The 21,183-nt window shown below is 47.3% G+C and overlaps 1 protein-coding gene across 1 annotated transcript in view; it reads right to left on the bottom strand.

Annotated features, from left to right (window-relative positions):
- LOC132532412 (tetratricopeptide repeat protein 7A) overlaps positions 1–21,183 on the bottom strand; it is a gene marked incomplete at its 5' end in the record, with an annotated part of 69,741 nt that overhangs the window by 21,092 nt on the left and 27,466 nt on the right. Inside the window, 3 exons of the mRNA XM_060184859.1 lie at positions 4,228–4,362; positions 7,431–7,528; positions 10,669–10,785. Coding sequence (XP_060040842.1) covers positions 4,228–4,362; positions 7,431–7,528; positions 10,669–10,785 — 350 coding nt within the window. The remainder of the gene's footprint in view (positions 1–4,227; positions 4,363–7,430; positions 7,529–10,668; positions 10,786–21,183) is intronic.

Below are 21,183 nucleotides of genomic sequence, written 5' to 3'. Positions count from 1 at the left end.
TTTTGTCTTTTCATATTTATTTATTTATTTATTTATTTATTTATTTATTTATTATTAGATGGGGCAGAGAGAAATTGAGAGGAGAGGGGGGATAGAGAGGGAGAGGGACAGAGAGACACCTACAGCCCTGCTTTACCACTTGTGAAGCTTTTCCCCTGTAGTTGGGGACCAGGGGCTTGAACCTGGATTCTTGTGCACTGCAATGTGTGTGCTTAACTAGGTGTGTTACTGCCTGGCTCCTCCCTTGACTTTCAGTGGTGCACATGGATGGACACTCAGGATGAAGACATTTCCCAGAGCACTTTGCAGTGGGGTATAATCACATGACTAAGTTCTGGCCAGTGTACCATGACAGACAGTGATGTGTGTAAACCCTAGGATCTGTCCTCACAGGAGGGAGTGGTGTCCCCTCTCCACTTTCTCTGACCATGCTTGGGACTGTGAATATGGTAGAGAGGCATCTTGGATCTCAGGGCCAAAAGTGGCCTCTCGTGGAGAGAAGAGCCAACAAAATGTGAAGAACCTGAGGCCAGGCCCAGGTAAGGAGAACTCTCATCACAGTCAAGGCCTCCATCTTTGCACTGTTACCAAAGAAACATGAATAGAAGGGGCCAGGTAGTGGCTCAACTAGTTAGGCGCACACATTACAGTGCACAAGGGCCCAGGTGATTTCTAGAGACATTGTTGGTATGCTTCTAATTCTACTTCTAAAATCCTCTTCTGTTTCATTTGGTTTAATACACCCTGCTTAACACTGCATTCTATTTACATAACCACTGTATTCTATTTATATAACCACTGTTAACAAGCACCACCCTCCCTCCAGGGCATTGGTGGTTCAGTGGTAGAATTCTTGCCTGCTCCGCCCCCTCTCCTTGTCACACCCTGATTTTCACCAGTCACTTTTCTCTCCACCCTCTCTACATCACATCCTGTTCACACCCTACTTGGAAAGTATATATAAGGACAGCATTGTTTGTTTTTAGTTTAGTTTTTTAGTTTAGCTTAGCTTGGTTTAGATTGTGCTGCGTCCTGCATGAATAAAGAGATACTGCGTACAACCCAGCCATGAGTCCTTGTCTCCCGTCAGTGAAGCTCAGTCCAACACCCAGGTTTCAGCCCTTTATTCCCACCTGCAGGGGGAAAGCTTCACGAGTGGTGAAGCAGGGCTGCAGGTGTCTCTCTTTCTCCCTCTCCCTTATCTCTGTCTCTATCCAATAATAAATAATGAAAAAAGAAAGTTGAACAAGGTCTAGTGGGAAGCTACTGCTGCTTGGACTGGTCTTGTGCAATCCTGTCTCCTAATGCCACACAGCTCATCCCTTGCCCAACCCTCCTTCATTCAAAGCATCCAGATTCTGTTCTCTGAGCTTTCTCTCGATGGGTTGAGTCTCTTGGACACTGTCCATGGAAGAAAGGCTAATGTGTAAACTATTGAACGGCTTGAGTTTATACTACTGAGATGCTCAGTTCTAATTACAGGCAGGGGAAGGCCTTTCACCATCCTTGGAGTTACTAGGACACACCAGCAGCCTTAGTTAGAGGCAATGTATTGAGAGAAATGCCAACAGCCATGTGAAGTGCAGGAACCATTTTCTTTTGCTGAAAGACACAAATGGTCTCAAGGGAGGGGATCCAGAACAGGTAACATGGGACTCCAGAATTCTATCTCCACACTACCACCACATTTCTGTGAGTGGAGATTCCCACCCACCCACCTACCCCCAAGTGGGGGCAGTTTCCTGCTGAAGGTACAGGTGGGGGCTGGGATACTGGCCACCAGCTTTGGGAGCTGTTATGGCTCTATTCTGAGGTGACAGAAGGTAAGGCCTCGCTTACTCCTCTTCCTCCATCGGATACAGCACAATCCCCTCCCTTCTCCCATCCTGCCCTCCTAAGAGCCATGATATGCTAACTGGGGCAGGATATGCATTATTACATTCCTGCCCTGTCTAGCCTTTTTGGGAATCTGGGCCCAATTTCCTTTCAGATTCAAAGCCTGTGGGGGCGTACTGCATGTTAATGTGTCCATATGTGACTTCAGGCAGCAAGGATCCTTAGGCTCTCAGTAAACAGGCACATTTTAACTCTTACTTGCAAAATATGCATATCCCTGTTCTCTTCTTCATTTCCTCTTGGAGAATATCAGCCTTGGTGGCAAAAAAAAAAAAAAAAAAAGAAAAGAAAAAAGCGAGACGCTTCACTCTGACAGCTTTTGATCAAGGAGGCATGTTGGACTGATGCATTTTTAAAATTCTACTTATTTATATTTATTTTCCCTTTTGTTGCCCTTGTTGTTTTTACTATTGTTGTAGTTATTATTGTTGTTATTGATGGCACTGTTGTTAGATAGGACAGAGAGAAATGGAGAGAGGAGGGGAAGACAGAGAGGAGGAGAGATAGATAAGACACCTGCAGACCTGCTTCACCGCCTGTGAAGCGACTCCCCTGCAGGTGGGGCGCCAGGGGCTCGAACCGGGATCCTTATGCTGGTCCTTGCGCTTTGCGCCACTGCGCTTAACCTAGTGCACTACCGCCTGACTCCCGATTCTACTTATCACCTTCCTCTTCCTCCTTCCCTACCAGAGCACTGCTCAGCTCTGGCTTATTAAGGTACAGAGGAGTGAACCTGGGCCTCAGACATGACAGTTTTTTGCAGAACCCACCTGCTCTGTATTCTTCTGGTGCTGCTGTTTTATCTCATGTAAGAACATCACTGGCCTCTTTTTACTAAGAATCTACCTCTCACTCCACCGTCGGATTCCACTTTCTTTCTCTCTTTCCTTTTTTTCTTGATTTATTTATTGGGTAGAGACAGCCAGAAATTGAGAGGGAAGGGGGAGATAGAGAGGGAAGGAGACACAGAGATACCTGCAACACTGCTTCACCACTCGTGAAACTTTCCCTCTGCAAGTAGTGACCAGGGGCTTGAACCTGGGTCCTTGCATATTGTAATACATGTGCTCAACCAGGTGTGCCACCACCTTGGCTCCAAGATTGTGTTTTCAAATCCCTTCATAGAGTCAGCCTCAGCTTTCCTCTCTATGGAGGGGTCGATGGCCCCTCCTACTCCCTAACTAGTGATGATGGTCTCTACCCCTCCTGCTTTAGGTAAGTTAGCTAAACTGTCCTAAGCTCTCAGCTCTGGACTAACAGAAGAAAGGGCAACAACAGAACCCAGCTGTAAGTCACCCTGAAGCCCAATCCTCACACTAAATTGACCTCCAACTCCAGAGGTCATAGTGCCAATCAGCCCTCAGGAGGGTTTGTCATGGCCAGGCAAGTGGCTCAGAGGGTGAGGCATGTTCTTTGCTAGTGTGAAGCTCTGGGCCTTAGCTCCAGCACTGCACAGGAAGAAGCAGTTCCTTGGCCTTGATTTCTCTCATTAAATACATTTAAAAAAAGGGGGGGTGTCAGGCATACCCAGTAGAGCATACACATATATGAAGACTGAGGTTCAAGTCCCCAACTCCCCACCTGTAAGGGAGCAGTAGAGCAGTCCTGCAGATCTTTCTTCTCCCTCTCCATCTCCCCCTCCTTTCCCGTCTATCAAAAGGAAAAAAAAAACCAAAAACAAGAAGGGGCTTCTGGGAGCACTGGAGTGCTGTAGGCACTGTGCTCCAGCAACAATCCTAGGGGCAAAATAAAATAAAAATAAAAATAGGATCTGTCACCCAGCTGGCAGCCTCAGTGTTTCTGGCCCATGAGAATCATTCTTTCACTCTTCTGGGTGCTGCCATCTGAGTCCTAACTAGTTCTGCTTGGCAGAAGGTGAATGCAAAAGAAGTGCGAAGCTTGTTTTTTGAGACAAAGACTACCCATCTGCGTGTCCTTTCCTCACTCCTCACACTTGTGCCACATGTACTTAACCCGCTGTGCTACCACTCAACCCCTACTCCTCACACTTGCATTTGCTGTTCTCCAACAGCTCCCAGGCAGGCGTGCACCCCCCCTAAATTTTCTCCCCCTATTCGGTGGAGAAAGCAACCCACAGCCAGTGCGGGGGTGGGGTGGGGAGAGGGCCTTGTCCGGGTCAAATAAAGCAGCAGCTGCTGGAGCTAGAGTGCCTGGTTCAAGTTCAAGTTCCCAGGTCTTTCTGTGACCCCTGCAGCCTTGTCCTGGCCCTCTTCATCCCCTCATTCCCATCTTCAAGTAAGCACATGACTTGGAGAGTCCAGTGGCCAGTACAGAGCTGGGTGGATGTCACTGGGGGCCAGGGACACTTACCAGCTTGCAGCCAGATCTGTTCCAGCGTGGTCCACAGCTTCATGGGACCCTGCTTCAGTATGGAGCTGGGCATGGTCAGCTCTGACATGGCCTCCTCCAGCCGTGAGGCTGCGATGGATGACGCCCGCCGAGAGCCTGTGGAGCAGGACCAGGGGAGCTGAGCAGCAGAACACAGGTGGCACATGCTGGGCCTCAGAACTGCAGTTGCACAGCCCCTGGGGTTGGGGTGGGTGGGTGGGGAAAAAGGGGTACAAAAAAGCAAGGTGACAAAGCTAGGTAGTTGATGTGTAGTTCATAAGGCATCCAGGAGGGGCTGCCTCACAGCTTCACCCAGGGCTAGGGAGAGGGGCTCAGGGGCAACCAGGCAAGAGGAGACCATCACAAATGTTGGCAACGCTGTGTGTCCTCCCACTGCCAGAGACACTGAACATAGAAATGACTAGACTGTCCAACAACAGGAAGTAATAAGACAGTGAGAGTAGGAGATAATCATGCATAGATATTAGTACTGGTTTAGAAAAATGTTCACGTTATACAGTAAGTGGAAAAAAAAAAACCACCAAAGGAGTACAGTCATAACTCCATGAAACGCAAATAAAGGCATGGGATAAAGTGTGTGGGGGGGTCATTTTGTAAGGTTTGGGTAGTTGGACTGTAGAAAATTAAAAAAAAAATTTTATCTTTTTATTTTTTTGCCTCCAGGGTGATTGCTGGGGCTCTGTGCCAGCACTACAAATCCACTGCTCCTGGAAGCCATCTTCCTTCCTTCCTTCCTTCCTTCCTTCCTTCCTTCCTTCCTTCCTTCCTTCCTTCCTTCCTCTCTCTCTCTCTCTCTCTCTCTCTCTCTCTCTTTTTTATTGGCTAGGACAGAAAGAAGTTGAGAGAGGAGGGGAAGTAGAGGGGAGAGAGAAAGAGAGACACACCAACAGACCTTCTTTGATGCTTGTGAAGCACAAAGCTGGGGGATTGAACCTGGATTCTTGTGCTTAGAACTATATGCATTTAACTGAGTGTGCCAACACCCGGCCCTGTAGATAATTGTCTTTTTTTCTTTTTGATGTTTACACTTTTCTGCTTTCCTATGTGCACATTACTACTTCTTACATGGAAGGGTAATATCTGAGGTTATGCTGTGAAGGGTCCTTGGGTGGTAATGGAGCTCAGATCCTATTCCTTTTGCAGAAATCTCTCTGGAGTGGCTCTGGACCACCCTATTCTGGACAGAGAAGCCCCTGACAAATTAATAATTCACAGGCAGTTGAAATGCAAGCCTTCTCCCCCCACCCCCCATGGAAGCCATTAAGGCTACAATTTAATTAATTTAGAAGACTTTAGGGGCAAACCCACAGATGATTCTATTTTATATATATATATATATATATATTTTTAATTTTTTTTATTTAAGAAAGGATTAATTAACAAAACCATAGGGTAGGAGGGGTACAACTCCACACAATTCCCACCGCCCAATCTCCATATCCCACCCCCTCCCCAGTAGCTTTCCCATTCTCTATCCCTCTGGGAGCATGGACCCAGGGTCATTGAGGGTTGCAGAAGGTAGAAGGTCTGGCTTCTGTAATTGCTTCCCCGCTGAACATGGGCGTTGATTGGTCGGTCCATACTCCCAGTCTGCCTCTCTCTTTCTCTATTTTATATTTTAAAAATATATTTATTTATTTATTTATTTATTATAAGATAGACAGAGAGAAATTGAGAGGGGAAGGGGAGATAGAGAGGGAAGAGAGACAGAGAGATACCTGCAGCTCTGCTTCACCACTCATGAAGCTTTCCTCTGCAGGTGGGAACCAGGGGCTTGAACCTGGGTTCTTGCACACTGTAATGTGAGCACTTAACCAGTTGCACCACCCCCTGGTCCCAGATGATTCTATTTTATAAGATACATGCACACAGAGTCCTAATAGCTATGCTCAGGGTTTTTCCCTGTTTAATTGCAAGGGTATTACCCTCCCCAGGTCAGCAGCGGCACCCACAGCCTGGCACTGCTCAGATGTGCCTCTCAGATCCATGGTGTGAGAGGTCAACACCGTCACTTAACAACGAAAGTGTAACTTGGTGCATGGAAAAAAGTGAGCAGTGCCATTGAGTACTGCTCCACTCACACTCTCTCCTCCTATGACTAACTCTTCTTGTGTCTTTGAGGAAGAATTTCTGTATACACCAAGTCTCTAGATAAGAAAACCTGGTAATTCCTGAATTAACTTGAATTTCACAAGTCATAAGCATCCCCTACAAGTGTTTTTTTTATTCCCCCCTCTAGGAAACAGTTACCTTTGGACTTAGTGCTAAAACAGTAGCTAAGCCCATTGCTTCTATTTGACTGGATCAGCTGAGGACACTAGGATGGCAGATGAGGTTAAAGTTGAGCTTTAACTTCAGGGGAAAGGTTTTCTGTGCTCCACAGCTGTCTTGCCAGACAATTCTCCCTGTTCTCTTCACTCATTTTTTAATTTTTATTTTCTAAGGAAATTTGTATCTACTTAAACATTTAAATCTTTTTTTAAACAAATAATCCTTATCTATTTATTGGATAGAAACAGCTAGAAGGGAGTCAGGCTGTAGTGCAGCGGGTTAAGCGCAGGTGGCGCAAAGCACAAGGACCGGCATAAGGATCCCGGTTCGAACCCCGGCTCTCCATCTGCAGGGGAGTCGCTTCACAGGTGGTGAAGCAGGTCTGCAGGTGTCTATCTTTCTCTCCTCCTCTCTGTCTTCCCCTTCTCTCTCCATTTCTCTCTGTCCTATCCAACAATGACGACAACAACAATAATAACTACAACAATAAAACAAGGGCAACAAAAGGGAATAAATAAATAAAATAAATATTAAAAAAAAAAGAAACAGCTAGAAATTGAGAGGAAGAGGGAGATAGATAGGAGAGAGAGAAACACACCTGCAGCCTGGCTTCACCAGTCATGAAGCTTCCCCTTGTAGGTGGGGACTAGGGGCTTGAACCCAGGTCTTTGTGCATTGTAACATATGTGCTCAACCACGTGCACCACCATAAAGTCACTTCTCTTCACTCCTGACCAGAAGGGCCTAGGAAGAAGTCCTAATGCCATCCCCTTAGCAGCAGGCCTAATGGTGCCATCTGGCCAGAAGCAGGGGTGCTATCTGGCCAGGCTGGATGAGAGAGGGCATAAGCCACCAGGACTGAAATACACGGCTGCAGTGAGGAGTGTTCTTACCAGAGTCTGCGTCATGGGCATCAGGCAGGGTCAGGTGCATTCCACTCTGCTTCTTCATGGTGGGGCCCTCACCATAGCTGCCATCCTTTTCCAGGCCTCTAGAAAGCAAGGGAGGACCAGGTCCTGCTGAGATGGAAGGCTGCTGGGAGGGTACAAGGGAGTCTCATACGAGCAGGCTTTGGGGCAGAGAGTTCAGGCCCTGGAACAAAGCCGAAGTGGGACCACTAGGAAGGACAGAGACAACCAGAGAGGTAGCACAGAACATGGCCCAGGTCAGGAATTCTAGAATCTGGGACCAGGCAGTGGTGCACCTGGTTAAGCACTCACATTACAGTGTACAAGAACCCAAGTTCAAACCCTGGCCCCCACCTGCAGGGGAAAGCTTCACAAGTGGTGAAGCAGGGCTGCAGGTGTCTCTCTGTCTCTTTCTCCCTCTCTATCTCCTCCTCCCCTCTCAAATCCTCTCTGTCTCTATTCAATAATAAATAAATAATATTAATTAAAAAAGAGGAATTCTATAATCTGGCATGTCCTATAGGTAAAATGGCTGTGATGCTGTTTCCCATTACATCGTGTGCATGGTTCCTGTGGGCCCATTGGTCTTATCTTCATTCCTTAATACCACCACATTTTGTCCAAAAGCAACCTCTTGGTAAGAAAGCTTCAACCAAACCCCCTTTCCTTTAGAACCCAAGCCCAGTGCCCTTGTCCATCTAGCAAGTTCTCTGTGGCTTCCCTCGCCCCTCATAGCTGCTTCTTTCTTCCAGCTCTCTCATTAAAGGGGGTAGGAAACTCCCTGCCATTCACTCCTCCTCTGAAGCAGTCAGCCAGAAGCTCCCAGAGGGCAGGTGGTGGGATTGTGTGTCCTCTGCTTCCCACAGAGATGGGCAGCAGAGGATGCCACCCCTCCAGACACAGTGGTTCTGGGCAGGCTCCCTTCCCTTTCCTGGGAGGTATCACCAATGGGGGGGGGGTGCAAGAGGGTCAGACATTGGATCATAAATACTAGGTTACTAATTTTTTTCGGTTGTATGGACCCTGGCAATGCTGCCTTTCTACGGCTGACACCCTCACCTTGAAGACAGCATGGCCGTGTTGACCTCACAGATCACAAATACACAAAACAAGGTGTCCACGCTGCGTGGGAGTGGGTCCAGACCCAGCCTGCCCTCCCAGTCCCTAAAGACCCCAGAAACAACCTATAGCGGGCATCTCTCTTACCTCTGGGTTTTAAGATAGCTGACAGTATCACTTCCACCCCAAAGTGTCTGACAGCCAGACAAGGAGAAGAGAGAGTGAAAGTGATTGGAAGCGCCATGAAGAAGAAGCAGGCTGGCCCAGGCAGTGGGAGCGGTGCCAGGAGCAGAGAGTGGTGGGGTAAGGCAGGATAGTGCAGACCGTTAGGCTGTGGATTCTGGTCTCCTTCCTTGGCTACCCCAACTAGATTTTGTAAGCCCTCGCTGGTTCTCCAATCCTCCCTATTGTTGGAAAGGCCTGGAGGGTACAGCACTAAGCCCTCTGGTTCCAGAAACTGACCTCTCTGTAGCTGGTGGAGCTGCTGCAGAAACGTCCCTAGAGGAGGTACCTTGGGGCTTCCTGTCATGAGGATCAGAGCTGAGATATGAATGGTGATCTGAATGGAGCTACCCCTCCCAGGCAAGCTTCACTCTCCTGACACCCAGGCAGCATCTGGTAGCCTCAGGGCTCTGCTGCCAGAAGGGAGGCACAAACCTGCAGGCGGACAGGCCTACAGCTTTGTGGGGGCCTGCCAAGATCTCTGGGATGGACAGACAACTGGCCATCCAGCCAAGCTCCTTGCCAGCACCAGGAACTACTCCTCTCTGCCAGGGAGCTGCACTGTGCACCTGCCCTGGGTCACAGCAAGGAATGGCAGAGCAAGGGGCATCAGCATGCAAGTCCTCTCACACCAAAGTCTGGTCTTACTCTCGCATCATACTGTTGCCAGGTAGCTACTATTCATCCCCTCCCCTGCAAAGTCGCTTTCTGGAAACTTCCACCCTCTGGTCCTATTCTGCTCTGGAGTGTCCCAGGCCTCAAGAGAAGGCTAAGGACTCCCTACCCCCTCAGAACCACTTCTGTCAACTTCACCCTGGGATACACTCCTCTGGAGACTGTGAGAGCCTTTGGGACGCCCAGAGTCCCCATGAACATGCAGAAAGTCACCAGAGTCAGTCACCAGATACCTCTGGGAGATGATACACCTACAGGAAGGAGAAGGGGTGGGAGGCAGAGGACCAGGAGGAGGCCAGGCACTGCTCCCCCTGCAGACCTTTCTAGCTTTGGGTTTACAGGCTGAGCCCAGGTGTGCAGACAGCAGGCTTCCTGCAGCTGCAGCCTAGACCCAACACACTACACTGCCCCATGACAAGCAGGGCCCAGGCTGTGGGAGGCAGCAGGAGCCACCCTGATGGGTGTAGTAACAGTGGGTGAGGGGGAGGAGTGGGGATCTCTCCAGGAATTATTTCATTCTCTTCCTCCAACTTCCACTAGAAGCAGGAAAGAGGCTCTAAAGTTTGAGATTCAGGTTTGAGATTGAGTACCAGTACTTCCCATTCTCATCTTTTGTGTAAGACAAAAGGAGCATTGTGAAGACAGCAGCAAGGAGGTCAGGCAGTGGCATACTTGGCAGAGCACATATGCTACGATGCACAAGAACCTGGGTTCAAGTCCCCAAACCCCACCTGCAGGAGGGGAAGCTTCACAAGTAGTGAAGGAGGGCTGCAGGTATCTCTCTATCCCTATTACTCCTTTCCATATCACTTAAAAATTATTTATTATTAGATAGAGACAGATAAAAATTGAGAGGGGAGGGGCAGATAGAGAGGAAAAGAGACAGAGAGACACCTGAAGCCCTGAACTTTTCCTCCTGCAGGTGGGGACCAGGGGCTTGAATCAGGGTCCTTGTGCACTGCAATGTGAGGGCTCAACCAGGTGTGCCACCACCTCCCCCCCATATCACTTCCTGCTTATCTCTAGGCAGGTTCTTTTGTACTCCTTAGAGGACTGTCAAAAAGCTAAGATTTGATCAGAGACAATGAAAAAGGCCCAGGAGTGGTGAAGGTCCACATTCTCAGTCTAATATCCCCAGCACTACAACCCCCCACCCCCAACCAGGCATTCCAGCCACTCAGTTGTGGTTTGTTGCCCTGGTGACCACCCACCATCTGCCCAGGCTGCCTCCACACCCACAAGCCCAGAGATAATGCATGTCACTCACCCCAGTTGGGAGAAGTTGTGCAGGGTCTGCCACATTTGCAGCATTTGCCTGCAGGTCACGAGGGCTTCCTCTGGGCCTTTCAGAACCTGCTCCAGCTTCACCTTGGTGAACATCAGGCTGTTGGGGATAAGGGCACTCAGTTACACCCAACAAGGGCCCCACACCTCTGGCTTTTTAATATTTTTATTTATTTATTATTGGACAGAGATTGAGAGGGGGAGACAGAGAGGGGAAGAGACAAACAGACACTACTTCACCACTCGTGACACTTTCCACCTGCAGGTGGAGACCAGGGAGAAGCTTGAACTTGGGTCTTTGCTTACTGTAATATGTGTGCTTAACCACATGTGTCACTGCCTGGCCTCTTGCCCCTGGTTTTCCCATGGGCCCAAGGGGTTCTGTCCTGGCAGCAAGACTCCCTCCTTCCCTCCCCCACTCCATACCAGGCTGAGTTGAGCCCCCCCCCCCAATCACTTGTTCTCTGTGCCTCAACTTCCCTATCTGCTCTGTCAAAGCACAAAGATCTGCATTTTTAGTGTCCATACTATTCATCTATTTGTTCCTCATCACATACAACCTTTTTTTAAACCTCCAGGGTTATCTCTGGGACTCGGTGCCAGCACTATGAATCCACAGCTCCTGGTGGCCATTTTTTCCATTTTATTGGATAGGACAGACAGAAATTGAGGGGAGGGGGAGATAATGAGAGAAAAAGATAGACACCTGCAGACCTGTGTCATGGCTTGTGAAATGTCCCCCCTTGCAGGTGAGGAGCAAGGGCTTGAACCCAGATCTTTGTGCTTAGTATATGTGCTCTTAATTAGATGTTCCACCACCAGGACCCAAACTTTTTTTTTAAAGTTGTTATTATTTTGTTATCATTATCATCATTATTACTATCTAATTTCCTTGGCAGACTGACTCAAACATCTCACCAGCTCAATTGGCAGGAAATAGGATGAACATGTTACTCTCAGATAAATGTTTTTAGTAGGAGACTTCCAGTTTCAATAAAAAAATACATTCAGGAGAAAACATTTTACCATCTTTCTCCCCTAAAGAAACAGTTGTCTGCTAAAGGGATGGTCTTCACAGCTAAATTAAGAACATATCTGCAACAGCTGAATGGTTTTTCCCAGTGAGCTTTTCCTGGGACTCTTGAGATCACATACAACCTAGCCCACCCTCTGTAGTACTGCCCATGTCAGTTACTATTCATACTTGGTTGCTCTAGCTACCCACATCCTCAGCTAACACAGGGTTGTTAGTTTTCATGTCTCTTTGCTGCCTTCTTCTCCTCCTACTTTTAAATGTTTTTCATTTTGAATAGAGACAGAAATTGAGAAGGGGGAGGGGTGAGAAAGAGACAGAGAGATACCTGCAGCCCTGTCTCACTACTTGTGAAGCTCCCCCCCACCTCCCCTTCCTAGTGGGGACCAGAGGCTTGAACCTGGGTCCTTGCTGAAGGTAACATGAGTGCTCTATTCAGTGTGTGTCACTGCTAGGCACCTTTATCTCTCTTTAGTCTCTCTCCCTTTCCCTCACCCAGGGGAACATGTTCAAGGATGTCTTATTGCTGTACCACCTCCCCAGCATGACTACTTCTATCTTTATACCTCCCAAGTTCACAAGGAACGAGGCTAAACAAGGACCGGATGAAAACGTCACTGGAGGGCAAAGTTCTGCTTACCATTTTACCAGCACACAGTAGGCGCTCACTTAACATAGCCTAACCTGAAACGCAAACTTTGCTTCCTGCCCTCGGATACATGATGATGATGATGATGTTCTACTTTGTCAAAGGATTTGTCCTGGAGTTTCCTTAGACAATCAGTGGGGTTACAGAAGTAAGTGAAGTCCTTACTCAATCACCATTTAGAAACAGTTATCTTATCTGCAGGAAGAAAGCTTCAAATGTAAACATAGTTACCTGGCAAAGGGAAAGTAACTATGGAGTGGCAGGAAGGTGCGAGAACTTGCCCCAACGGCCTGGAAGGGAGGGAAGGAACCACAGGAGTAGCCAATAGCTCCTTTGCTCTAGCCCTGCCCTTGAGTCCACAAACCACCAGAACTGGGTTCATCAGCACCAGACAGGGTCCTGACTCAGTGTAGACTATCAGTTCCTGGAAAGTCCTGCCTGGGGTCTAAGGAGGGTGGGGTGGAGGTGGGAGGGAAGCATCCCTGGGGATACCTGGGGGGATCAAGGCAACAGCACTCTCTTTGTGGCAGTACTGCAATGTTTTCCCCACAACTATCTTGAGCTGCATGTGGAAGGAGTTTGCAGAGAATCTGGCACAAAGTTCAAAGGAGGCTATAAGCATGGCTTTCAAGGGATGGGGAGCAGTGAGTCCCATCCACACCCCCTGTCCCATCACTGTGAAGAGAATTCACAGGCCTGTCAGACCTTGAACTTGACACTGCCTGGTGTGGGCTTGCTTTGAGGTAGGTACTCAGACCTTCAAGGAAGCTGAATCCCACATGGAGGGAGAAAGGGTGTATCCTTATGGTCCAAGTACCATACCACCAGGCCTCTCTAGCTGTAAAGCACCCATTTTTAACCCATTCCACCATGCCTGATTTAAAACCCTAGCTCCCACCAAACCTTCCTCAACTCTCAGGTTGACCTGTGGGCTGGGGAGACAGCATCATGGTTCTACAAAAGCCTTTCATGCTCCAAGTTCCAGGTTCAATCCCTAGTGCCACCATAAACCAGAGATGAGCAATGCTCTGGTTTGTTTCTTTCATTAAAAATAAGTAAGGGGCCAAGTGGTATTGCATCTAGTTGAATGCTTACAACACAATGCGCAAGGACCTGGGTTCAAAACCTTGGTCCCCACCTGCTGGGGGTAAGTTTCACAAGTGGTGAAGCAGAGCTGTAGGTGTCCTCCCTTCCTCTCAATTTCTCTCTGTCTCTATCCAATATAAAATATTTTCTAAATGGACAGTGATTCCACTAGATAACTCTTAAAAAATAAAATAAAAAATTTTAAAATATTTTTTAAACTTTTTATATTTATTTTCCCTTTTGTTATCTTTTTTTTTTTATTGTTGTAGTTATTATTGCTGTTGTTGTCATCATTGTTGGACAGGACAGAGAGAAATGGAGAGAGGAGGGGAAGACAGAGGGGGGAGAGAAAGACAGACATCTGCAGACCTGCTTCACCGCTTGTGAAGCGACTCTCCCTGCAGGTGGGGAGCTGGGGGCTCGAACCGGGATCCTTATGCCAGTTCTTGCGCTTCGTGCCATGTGCGCTTAACCCACTGCTCTACCGCCTGACTCCCGAAATAAAAATTTTTATACAAATCTTGTTAAAATGACATTGCCAAAGCTGGGAGATGGATCATCACAGCACACACTTTGTGACACCCGAGAATCTAGATTCAAGCTCTCCCCCTCCACTCTCCCCAATCACACCTGCCTGGGGGAAACTTCTCATTTGGTGGAGTAGTGCAGGGGTATATCTCATTTTTTTCTCTACCTCTCTTTCATTCTCATCCTCTATCTAAAATTAATAAATAAGAAAAAATCTGGGGGCCAGGTGGTGGTGCACCTGGTTAAGTGCATGAAGTACAGGGCACAAAGACCCGGGTTCAAGCCCCCAGTCCCCACCTGCAGGGGAAAAGCTTCACAAGTGGTGAAGCAGGGGTACAGGTGTCTCACTGTCTCTCTCCCTCTCTATCTCCCGCTTCCCTCTCAATTTCTATCTCTATCCAATAATAAAATTAAAAATTAAAAAAGAGAAAAACATCTGTGGGAGGGAGGGGGAATTATGCAGGTGCAGAACCCCAGCAAAAACCCTAGTGGTGGGGTTGGGTGGTGGCACACATAGTATGAAGTGCAAGGACCAGCAGCTCAAGGATCATGGTTCAAGCCTCTGGCTCCCCACCTACTGGGGGGCTACTTCACAAGTGGTGAAGCAGGTCTGCAGGTGTCTTTCTCTTCCTCTCTCTATTCCCCCTCCTCTCTCAATTTCTCTGTCCTATCCAACAACAACAAAAATGGAAAAAAAAATGGATGTCAGGAGTAGGGGATTCATAGTGTAGGCACCGAGTCCCAGCGATAATCCTGGAGACGGGGGGAAAAAAGGGACCCCGGGTGGGGGTACAGCATAATGGTTATGCAAAGAGACTCTCATGCCTAGGCTCTAAAGTCCCAGGTTCAATTCCCTACACCACCAGAAGCCAGAGCTGAGGAGATCTCTGGTTAAAAAAAAAAAAAAAAAAGGGCCCCCATAGGACTTTGCCCTCAACTTGGATCAACAACAATAGAGAATCTTCCATCCTCTGAAGGGAGGCTGGACTCTACGTTCCATACTCTATGTTCCACCTGAGGAAGATGGGTCCTGAAATTGGGGCAGTTTGGAATGTTTGTTCCTACTCACAACCACAGAATGTGAACTCGGATCTACAGGGATGCAGAGGTCACATAGGCTCCTAAACTGAATACGGGCCCCAGATCACATCAAATTGATGAGGTTTACAGTCAACAATATTTATACATCTTCCCCATATTTGGGAGCTACTCTCTTCCCTGATCCAGCTTTCTGGTCCTTTTTCCAGCCATGACACCATCTCCCCAGACAATAACTTGGGTCCACCTGCATATCAGATTTTAGGCTCGGGGGAAAACAAACAAAAACCTAGTATAGCCATAGGCCCTTTGGAATATAACTAAAATATGCCTACTAGCTACCTACAAAATGGAGATCCCCCTCACAACTCTTCATCTGCACTACTCCAGCCTTCAGGTTCATGATTAGTCAACAATTTGTTTGGCTCTGTATGTTAACTCTCTTTTCAGCCACCAGGTTCCAGATACTAGCATGATGCCAACTAGACTTCCCTGGACAGACAACCCTACCAATATGTCCTGGAGCTCCGATTCCCCAGAATCCCACCCCACTAGGGAAAGAGTGAGGCAGGCTGGGAGTATGGATCAACCTGTCAATGGCCATATTCAGCAGAGAAGCAATTACAGAAGGCAGACATTCCACCTTCTGCATCCCACAATAACCTTGGGTCCATACTCCCAGAGGGCTAAAGAATAGGAAAGCTATCGGGGGAGGGGAGGGGATACGGAGTTCTGGTGGTGGGAACTGTGTGGAGTTGTACCCCTCTTATCCTATGATTTTGTCAATGTTTCCTTTTTATAAATAAATTAAACAACAACAATAGCAACAACAACAACAACAAAAACCAAACATAGTGGCAAATAAGTAAACCAATACAAAAATAAATACATTTTAGGTATGTGTTACTATACATTAAGGTCTCTAAATCTTACCACTGAAAGTCCAGATATGGGTTAATTATTATTCCCCAAACTGTCTATGTTTGTATATATGCTCCTTTTTTTCCTATGGTCCCATCTTTTCTTTCTTTCCAAGTCACACATATACCCATTACTACATATGAATGTCTTTCCCTTTTTCCTCTTCTTTCTGGATCCTGATGGAGTCGGAGTTAAGAGCCCTCTGGTCATCTTCCCCAAACATTTATCCCCTTCTGGGAGTATGGACCAAAATTCTTTTAGTGTGCAAAAGGCGGAAGGTTTGGCTTTTGTAATTGCTTCTCTGCTGGACATGGACATTGACAGGTGGGTCCATATCTACAGCCTGTTTTTTTTTTTTTCTTCCTTTATTGGGGGATTAATGGTTTACATTTGATAGTGAATACAACAGTTTGTACATGCATAGCATTTTTCAGTTTTCCATATAATAATACAACCCTACTAGGAGCCTGTTTCTATCTTTCCCTAGTGGGGTAGGGCTCTGGAGAGGTGAGGTTCTGGGACACATTCGTGAGGTCATCTGCCCAGGGAAAGTCAGATGCCACTCTCTAACCTTCTGTGTCCCTATAGGAGCTTTCCATTTCGTTCCCCTCCAGAGAGCTGTCACTCCACTGGGGTCAGGACATGGTCATCTGCACACCTGCTGGCCTGCTTCTCACTCCTGCCCCCCACCAAGGATTAGCAATTAACTCTGCTCCCTTGGGAAGAAAGATTCTGTCATGTGGCCAGTAGGTGACACTTTCAGGGGCACAATGGGCCTCAGCCTCATCAGAACACTGTGCTTTTTATATGGGGGTGTGAGGTGGGAACTGTTGGCAGCAGGGGTTGGGGGACAGAAGGGCTGCTCACCTCCTCCCATCAGCTCACACACCTGCTTTTTAATCTGAATGAGCCTCAAATGTCATTTGTAGGGAGAATTCTCCTTCTTTTTTTTTTTTAAAGCTCACTACTTTAGAGGTTCAGTGAAGGCAAATGGGGTAAAAAGCCCACTATTTTAACTGAAAGGCACTAGTTCTGCTCTTAGATAAACCCTGGCATGGCCATGCCTGCCCTTCTCTGAGTATTTAGGACAGTGTTTAGTGAGCACCGAATTACAAACATGTGAATATAAATCTATTTTCCTGTGTTTTTTTTTTTTGTCATATAAGTTCTTAAATTCCAAGATAAACTTATATCAAGGATTTTTACACACACGTGAAGCAGATTCCAGTTAATCCTGACTACAAATTGCAAGTGAACACTTTTATCTTATCCTTGTGCCTCCTACATGACCCACCCACCTGGGTACCTGCAGGACTGTGCCCACCTGTATCAGGGGTTTCTTTCTTTCTTTCTTTCTTTTTTTTTTTTTTTGCCTCCAGGGTTATCACTGGGGGTTGGTGCCTGCACTACGAATCCACTACTCCTGGAGGCTATTTTTCCCATTTTGTTACCCTTGTTGTTGCCCTTATTGTGGTTGCTATTATTATTGCTGTTATAGCCATTGTTGCTGTTGGATAGGAGAGAGGAGGGGAAGACAGAGAGGAGGAGAGAAAGGTAGACACCTGAAGACCTGCTACACCGCTTGCGAAGCGACTCCCCTGCAGGTGGGGAGCTGTGGTCTTGAACCGGGATCCTTATGCTGGTCCTTGTGCTTTGAGCCACCTGCACTTAACCCACTGCGCTACTGCCCAGCCTCATGTCAGGGTTTTCACTTAAGTGCTTGACTCAGCTGAGCACATGGTGTCAGCTCAGTACAATGAACATGAACAGAGTATCATTACAACCATCCAGCCACGGCCACTCTTTGGTTCTTAAAACCCATATAATTCAAAGCCATTGCCTGAGCTGCTGTCCTCAGATCCTGCACTGTTCTTTTTTTTTTTTTTCTTTAAATTTTATTATTTTATTGGATAGGACAGAGAGAAATTGAGAGGGGAGTAGGAGGGACACCTGCAGACTGCTTCTTGAACCCATGTCCTTGTACACTGTAATGTGTGCACTTAACCAGGTGCACAACCACCCAGCCCCGTTCTTTTTTTAGTATCCTAAAATATCTTGTTCTGTCCCTTCTAACAACCCTGCTCTCTTTTTAAACATATTTTTTATATATCTATTTATTTATTACTGGATATAGATAGAAATTGAGAGGAGAGGGGAAGATAGTGAGGGAAAGAAAGGGGCTGGGTGGTGGTGTACCTGGTTAAGTGCACATATAATGTGCAAGGATCTGGGTTTGAGCCCCCAGCCCTTATCTTCAGGGGGAAAGACTTGCAAGAGGTGAAGCAGTATTGAAGGGGCTTGTTTCTCTTCCTCTGTATCATCCCCTTTTTTCTTGATTTCTGGCTGTCTCTATCCAATAAATAATGATAATAATTTAAAAAAGTTTTTCATAAAAAATCTATTAAAAATAAAGGGAAAGAGACAGAGCTTCCTTCTCCCCTGGGAAAAATCACTGGGAACAGACAACACTGGCCCAGGACTAGAACACCCAGACCAGAGTCCCAGTTCTGTGACCAGGCAAGTCACAGATCTCAGACCTCTGACAGGAGAGTGAAATCTCCTGTCATGTGTCCAGGGGCTCCCACAGGCAGAATAAGATGGCCATTCAAGCAGCAGCTGAGCAGCCCACAGCTGTATGCACCCTTGAGTGCATACTGGTTGATGCTCAGTGTTTGGGGAGCAACTCCTGCTTTCAAAAGGTGAGCCAGGAGACAGAAAAAAAAGCTTCCAGGCAGGTGTCTCTGAAGACCCTCAGGAGGCCTCTGTTTCATGGCCTGCCCAGCAAGATAGTCCTCCACAGCTCCTGGAACATAAGGCAGACCTGGGAAAGGGGGAGGACTGGGGGCCAGAGAAAGCAATGGTCACTGGGCCTAGAGTGAGCAGCCTGGGATGTGACTCTCTCTGGAAAGCATGCTTCTGTGGTCCGACTTGCAGCCTACTGTGTCATCACATCTGAAGGCAGGTGTGGAAGAGTAGTGATCAGAACAAACATGCCCTATGTCCTTTGCCCCACTGAAGGAGGGCAGTTGCTGGGGTGACAGGAAGGAGAGTTCTGGATCCTGGCACTCAGCAGTCTTGCTCAAACCTAAGGAACATGTGCCCAGGCCATAGTAGGGAGGCCCTGTGTGGTCCCAAGTGTCCATAAGCTTACAGCCTCTCCAGAAGTGCAGGCAGGCACCGCACTAGCAGTTTGTGCTGGGGCCAACTCACCACATGCCTCTTCTACCACAGATAACTGCTCAGCATGGGGACCTGCTACCTCCCACGCCTTTATATCCCAGAACCTATGGGCTCAGTCAACCCGAACAGAATAAGCTTGTGCTGAGCAGTGGAAAACACCTCAGTCCTGCAGGGTCAGTCTGTTTATCTGCATGAGGGTGAGCCTGCCATCCACTGGGGAAAATAGATGCTAGCAAAATCAGCCTGCTCAGATGTTGCCCTTGTCAATTTTCCCGACAGCTTTGGCCAGTGATGATGAAGGCCCACAGGGAACAGCCCTGCAGCTGCACCTGCCTTCTCTCTATCTCTCCTGGGCCTTGCACTCCTGATGCAGGATCTGTCTAGGAGGTGGCCCAGTGGATAGAGTACTTGCCTCTGCTGCACAAGGCCCCAAATTTGATTCCTGGTACTACACATATGGATCGGTGCTTTGGTCTCTTTACCTTAAGGAAATACATAGATGTCATCCAGTGGATAAAGCACTGGACCCTCAAGTGTGAGGTCCTGAGTTCGATCCCTGATAGCACATGTACCAGAGTGATGTCTGATTCTTTCTCTCCCACTTTCTCATAAATAAAATCTTAAAAAAAACAAACAAACAGGTAAATACATAGACATTATATATAGAAGTTGGGTTGTTTCATCATGTTATAAAAAATAGAAATCAAGACTTGGAGGCCTTCCTGTATGAGACAAAGACAAATTATTTCTTTCCACTGCCACAAAAAGGAAACGTCTCAGGATGAGCCTCCACAGAACTGGGTGAGCATGAGCCTTTTCAAGAGTTTTTTCTTTTTCAAAAAAACCCCTATTCTGTAAATGGAATATTTTTGTGGCAACAGCTCTGGATAAGCAAATACTGTCCTGGGGTCAGAGGTCATAAGAGCCATTTCCCCTCACCTTCTGACCACAATTCCCTATGTCCCTTCTTCCTGGATGGCTCACCAGCTCCTGTTCTTTTTAGCAGGGGGGTGTTGGCAGACATGCCAGGAAAGGGATGGGCTATGTGGGAGGCGAGCACAATGGTTTTGCAATTCTTACTTTTATGTTCCCAAAAGCAGCTCCCTGCAAAATTACTCGTCATATCAACTCTTGAAAACAGCAATGACAATGTGTCTGAGGGAGCTGACGCTGGCCCTGGCATTTTCTGTCAAACAAGAAGACAGCTGAACTGAAATATGACCACTGGCATTAGATGATGTGGGTAACCCTTGCAGGCCCCACTGCTTTCTGGAAAATTCCTTCATCTCTCCGAGCTCTACCTGTTGCCCGGGAAGCTGGGAGAAGTCTGCAAGCCACTGCCCAGGAAGGCTCTCTTGGAGGAGGAAGAGCAGGGTGTCTATAACGTCACCCATCAGGAAAGGTCAACTGTCATTTATTTTAAAATATTTTATTTACTTTTTATTTTAATGAGATACAGAAAGAGATAGACAAAGACCAGAGTACTGCTCAGCTCTGGCTTATGGGGCTACTGGGGATTGAACCTGAGACCCCAGAGCTTCAGGCATGAGAGTCTTGCAGGACCATTATGCTGTCTCCTCAGCCCAAATGTCATTCTCAAGACAGTCTTCGTTATTAGTGTTCCCAGCAAGACCCCTTACATCCCTAATATCTGACCCATTATCACTCAACACATCTTTGCTGGAAAACAGGAGGAAGTTGAGTCACAAGAACTCACCAAGGCCTGGAAAGCTGTGGATGTTTCCAGGATAAGAAAACTCTATTAAGTGCACACAGTACTAAGCACAAAGACCCGTGGAAGGATTCGGGTTTGAGCCTCTGCTCCCCACCTGCAGGGGGGGATGCTTCACAAGTGGTGAAGCACGTCTGCAGGTGTCTTTCTATCTCCTCCTTCTCTCTCAATTTCTCTGTTCTATCCAATAAAATGGAAATAATGGCCACCAGAAGCAGTGGATTTGTAGTGCTGGCACTGAGCCCCAGCAATAACCTGGAGGAAATAATAAAAAAAAAAAACACCTCCAGGGAAGTGAAGCAGCAGACTTTTCCCTTCTCCCTGGTCCCAC

This window comes from Erinaceus europaeus, unplaced genomic scaffold (assembly GCF_950295315.1).
Source record: "Erinaceus europaeus unplaced genomic scaffold, mEriEur2.1 scaffold_307, whole genome shotgun sequence".
In the NCBI taxonomy this organism is placed as follows: domain Eukaryota; kingdom Metazoa; phylum Chordata; class Mammalia; order Eulipotyphla; family Erinaceidae; genus Erinaceus; species Erinaceus europaeus.
The sequence above is the reverse complement of the archived record's forward strand: the minus strand, read 5'-3'. Positions and strand labels throughout refer to the sequence as shown.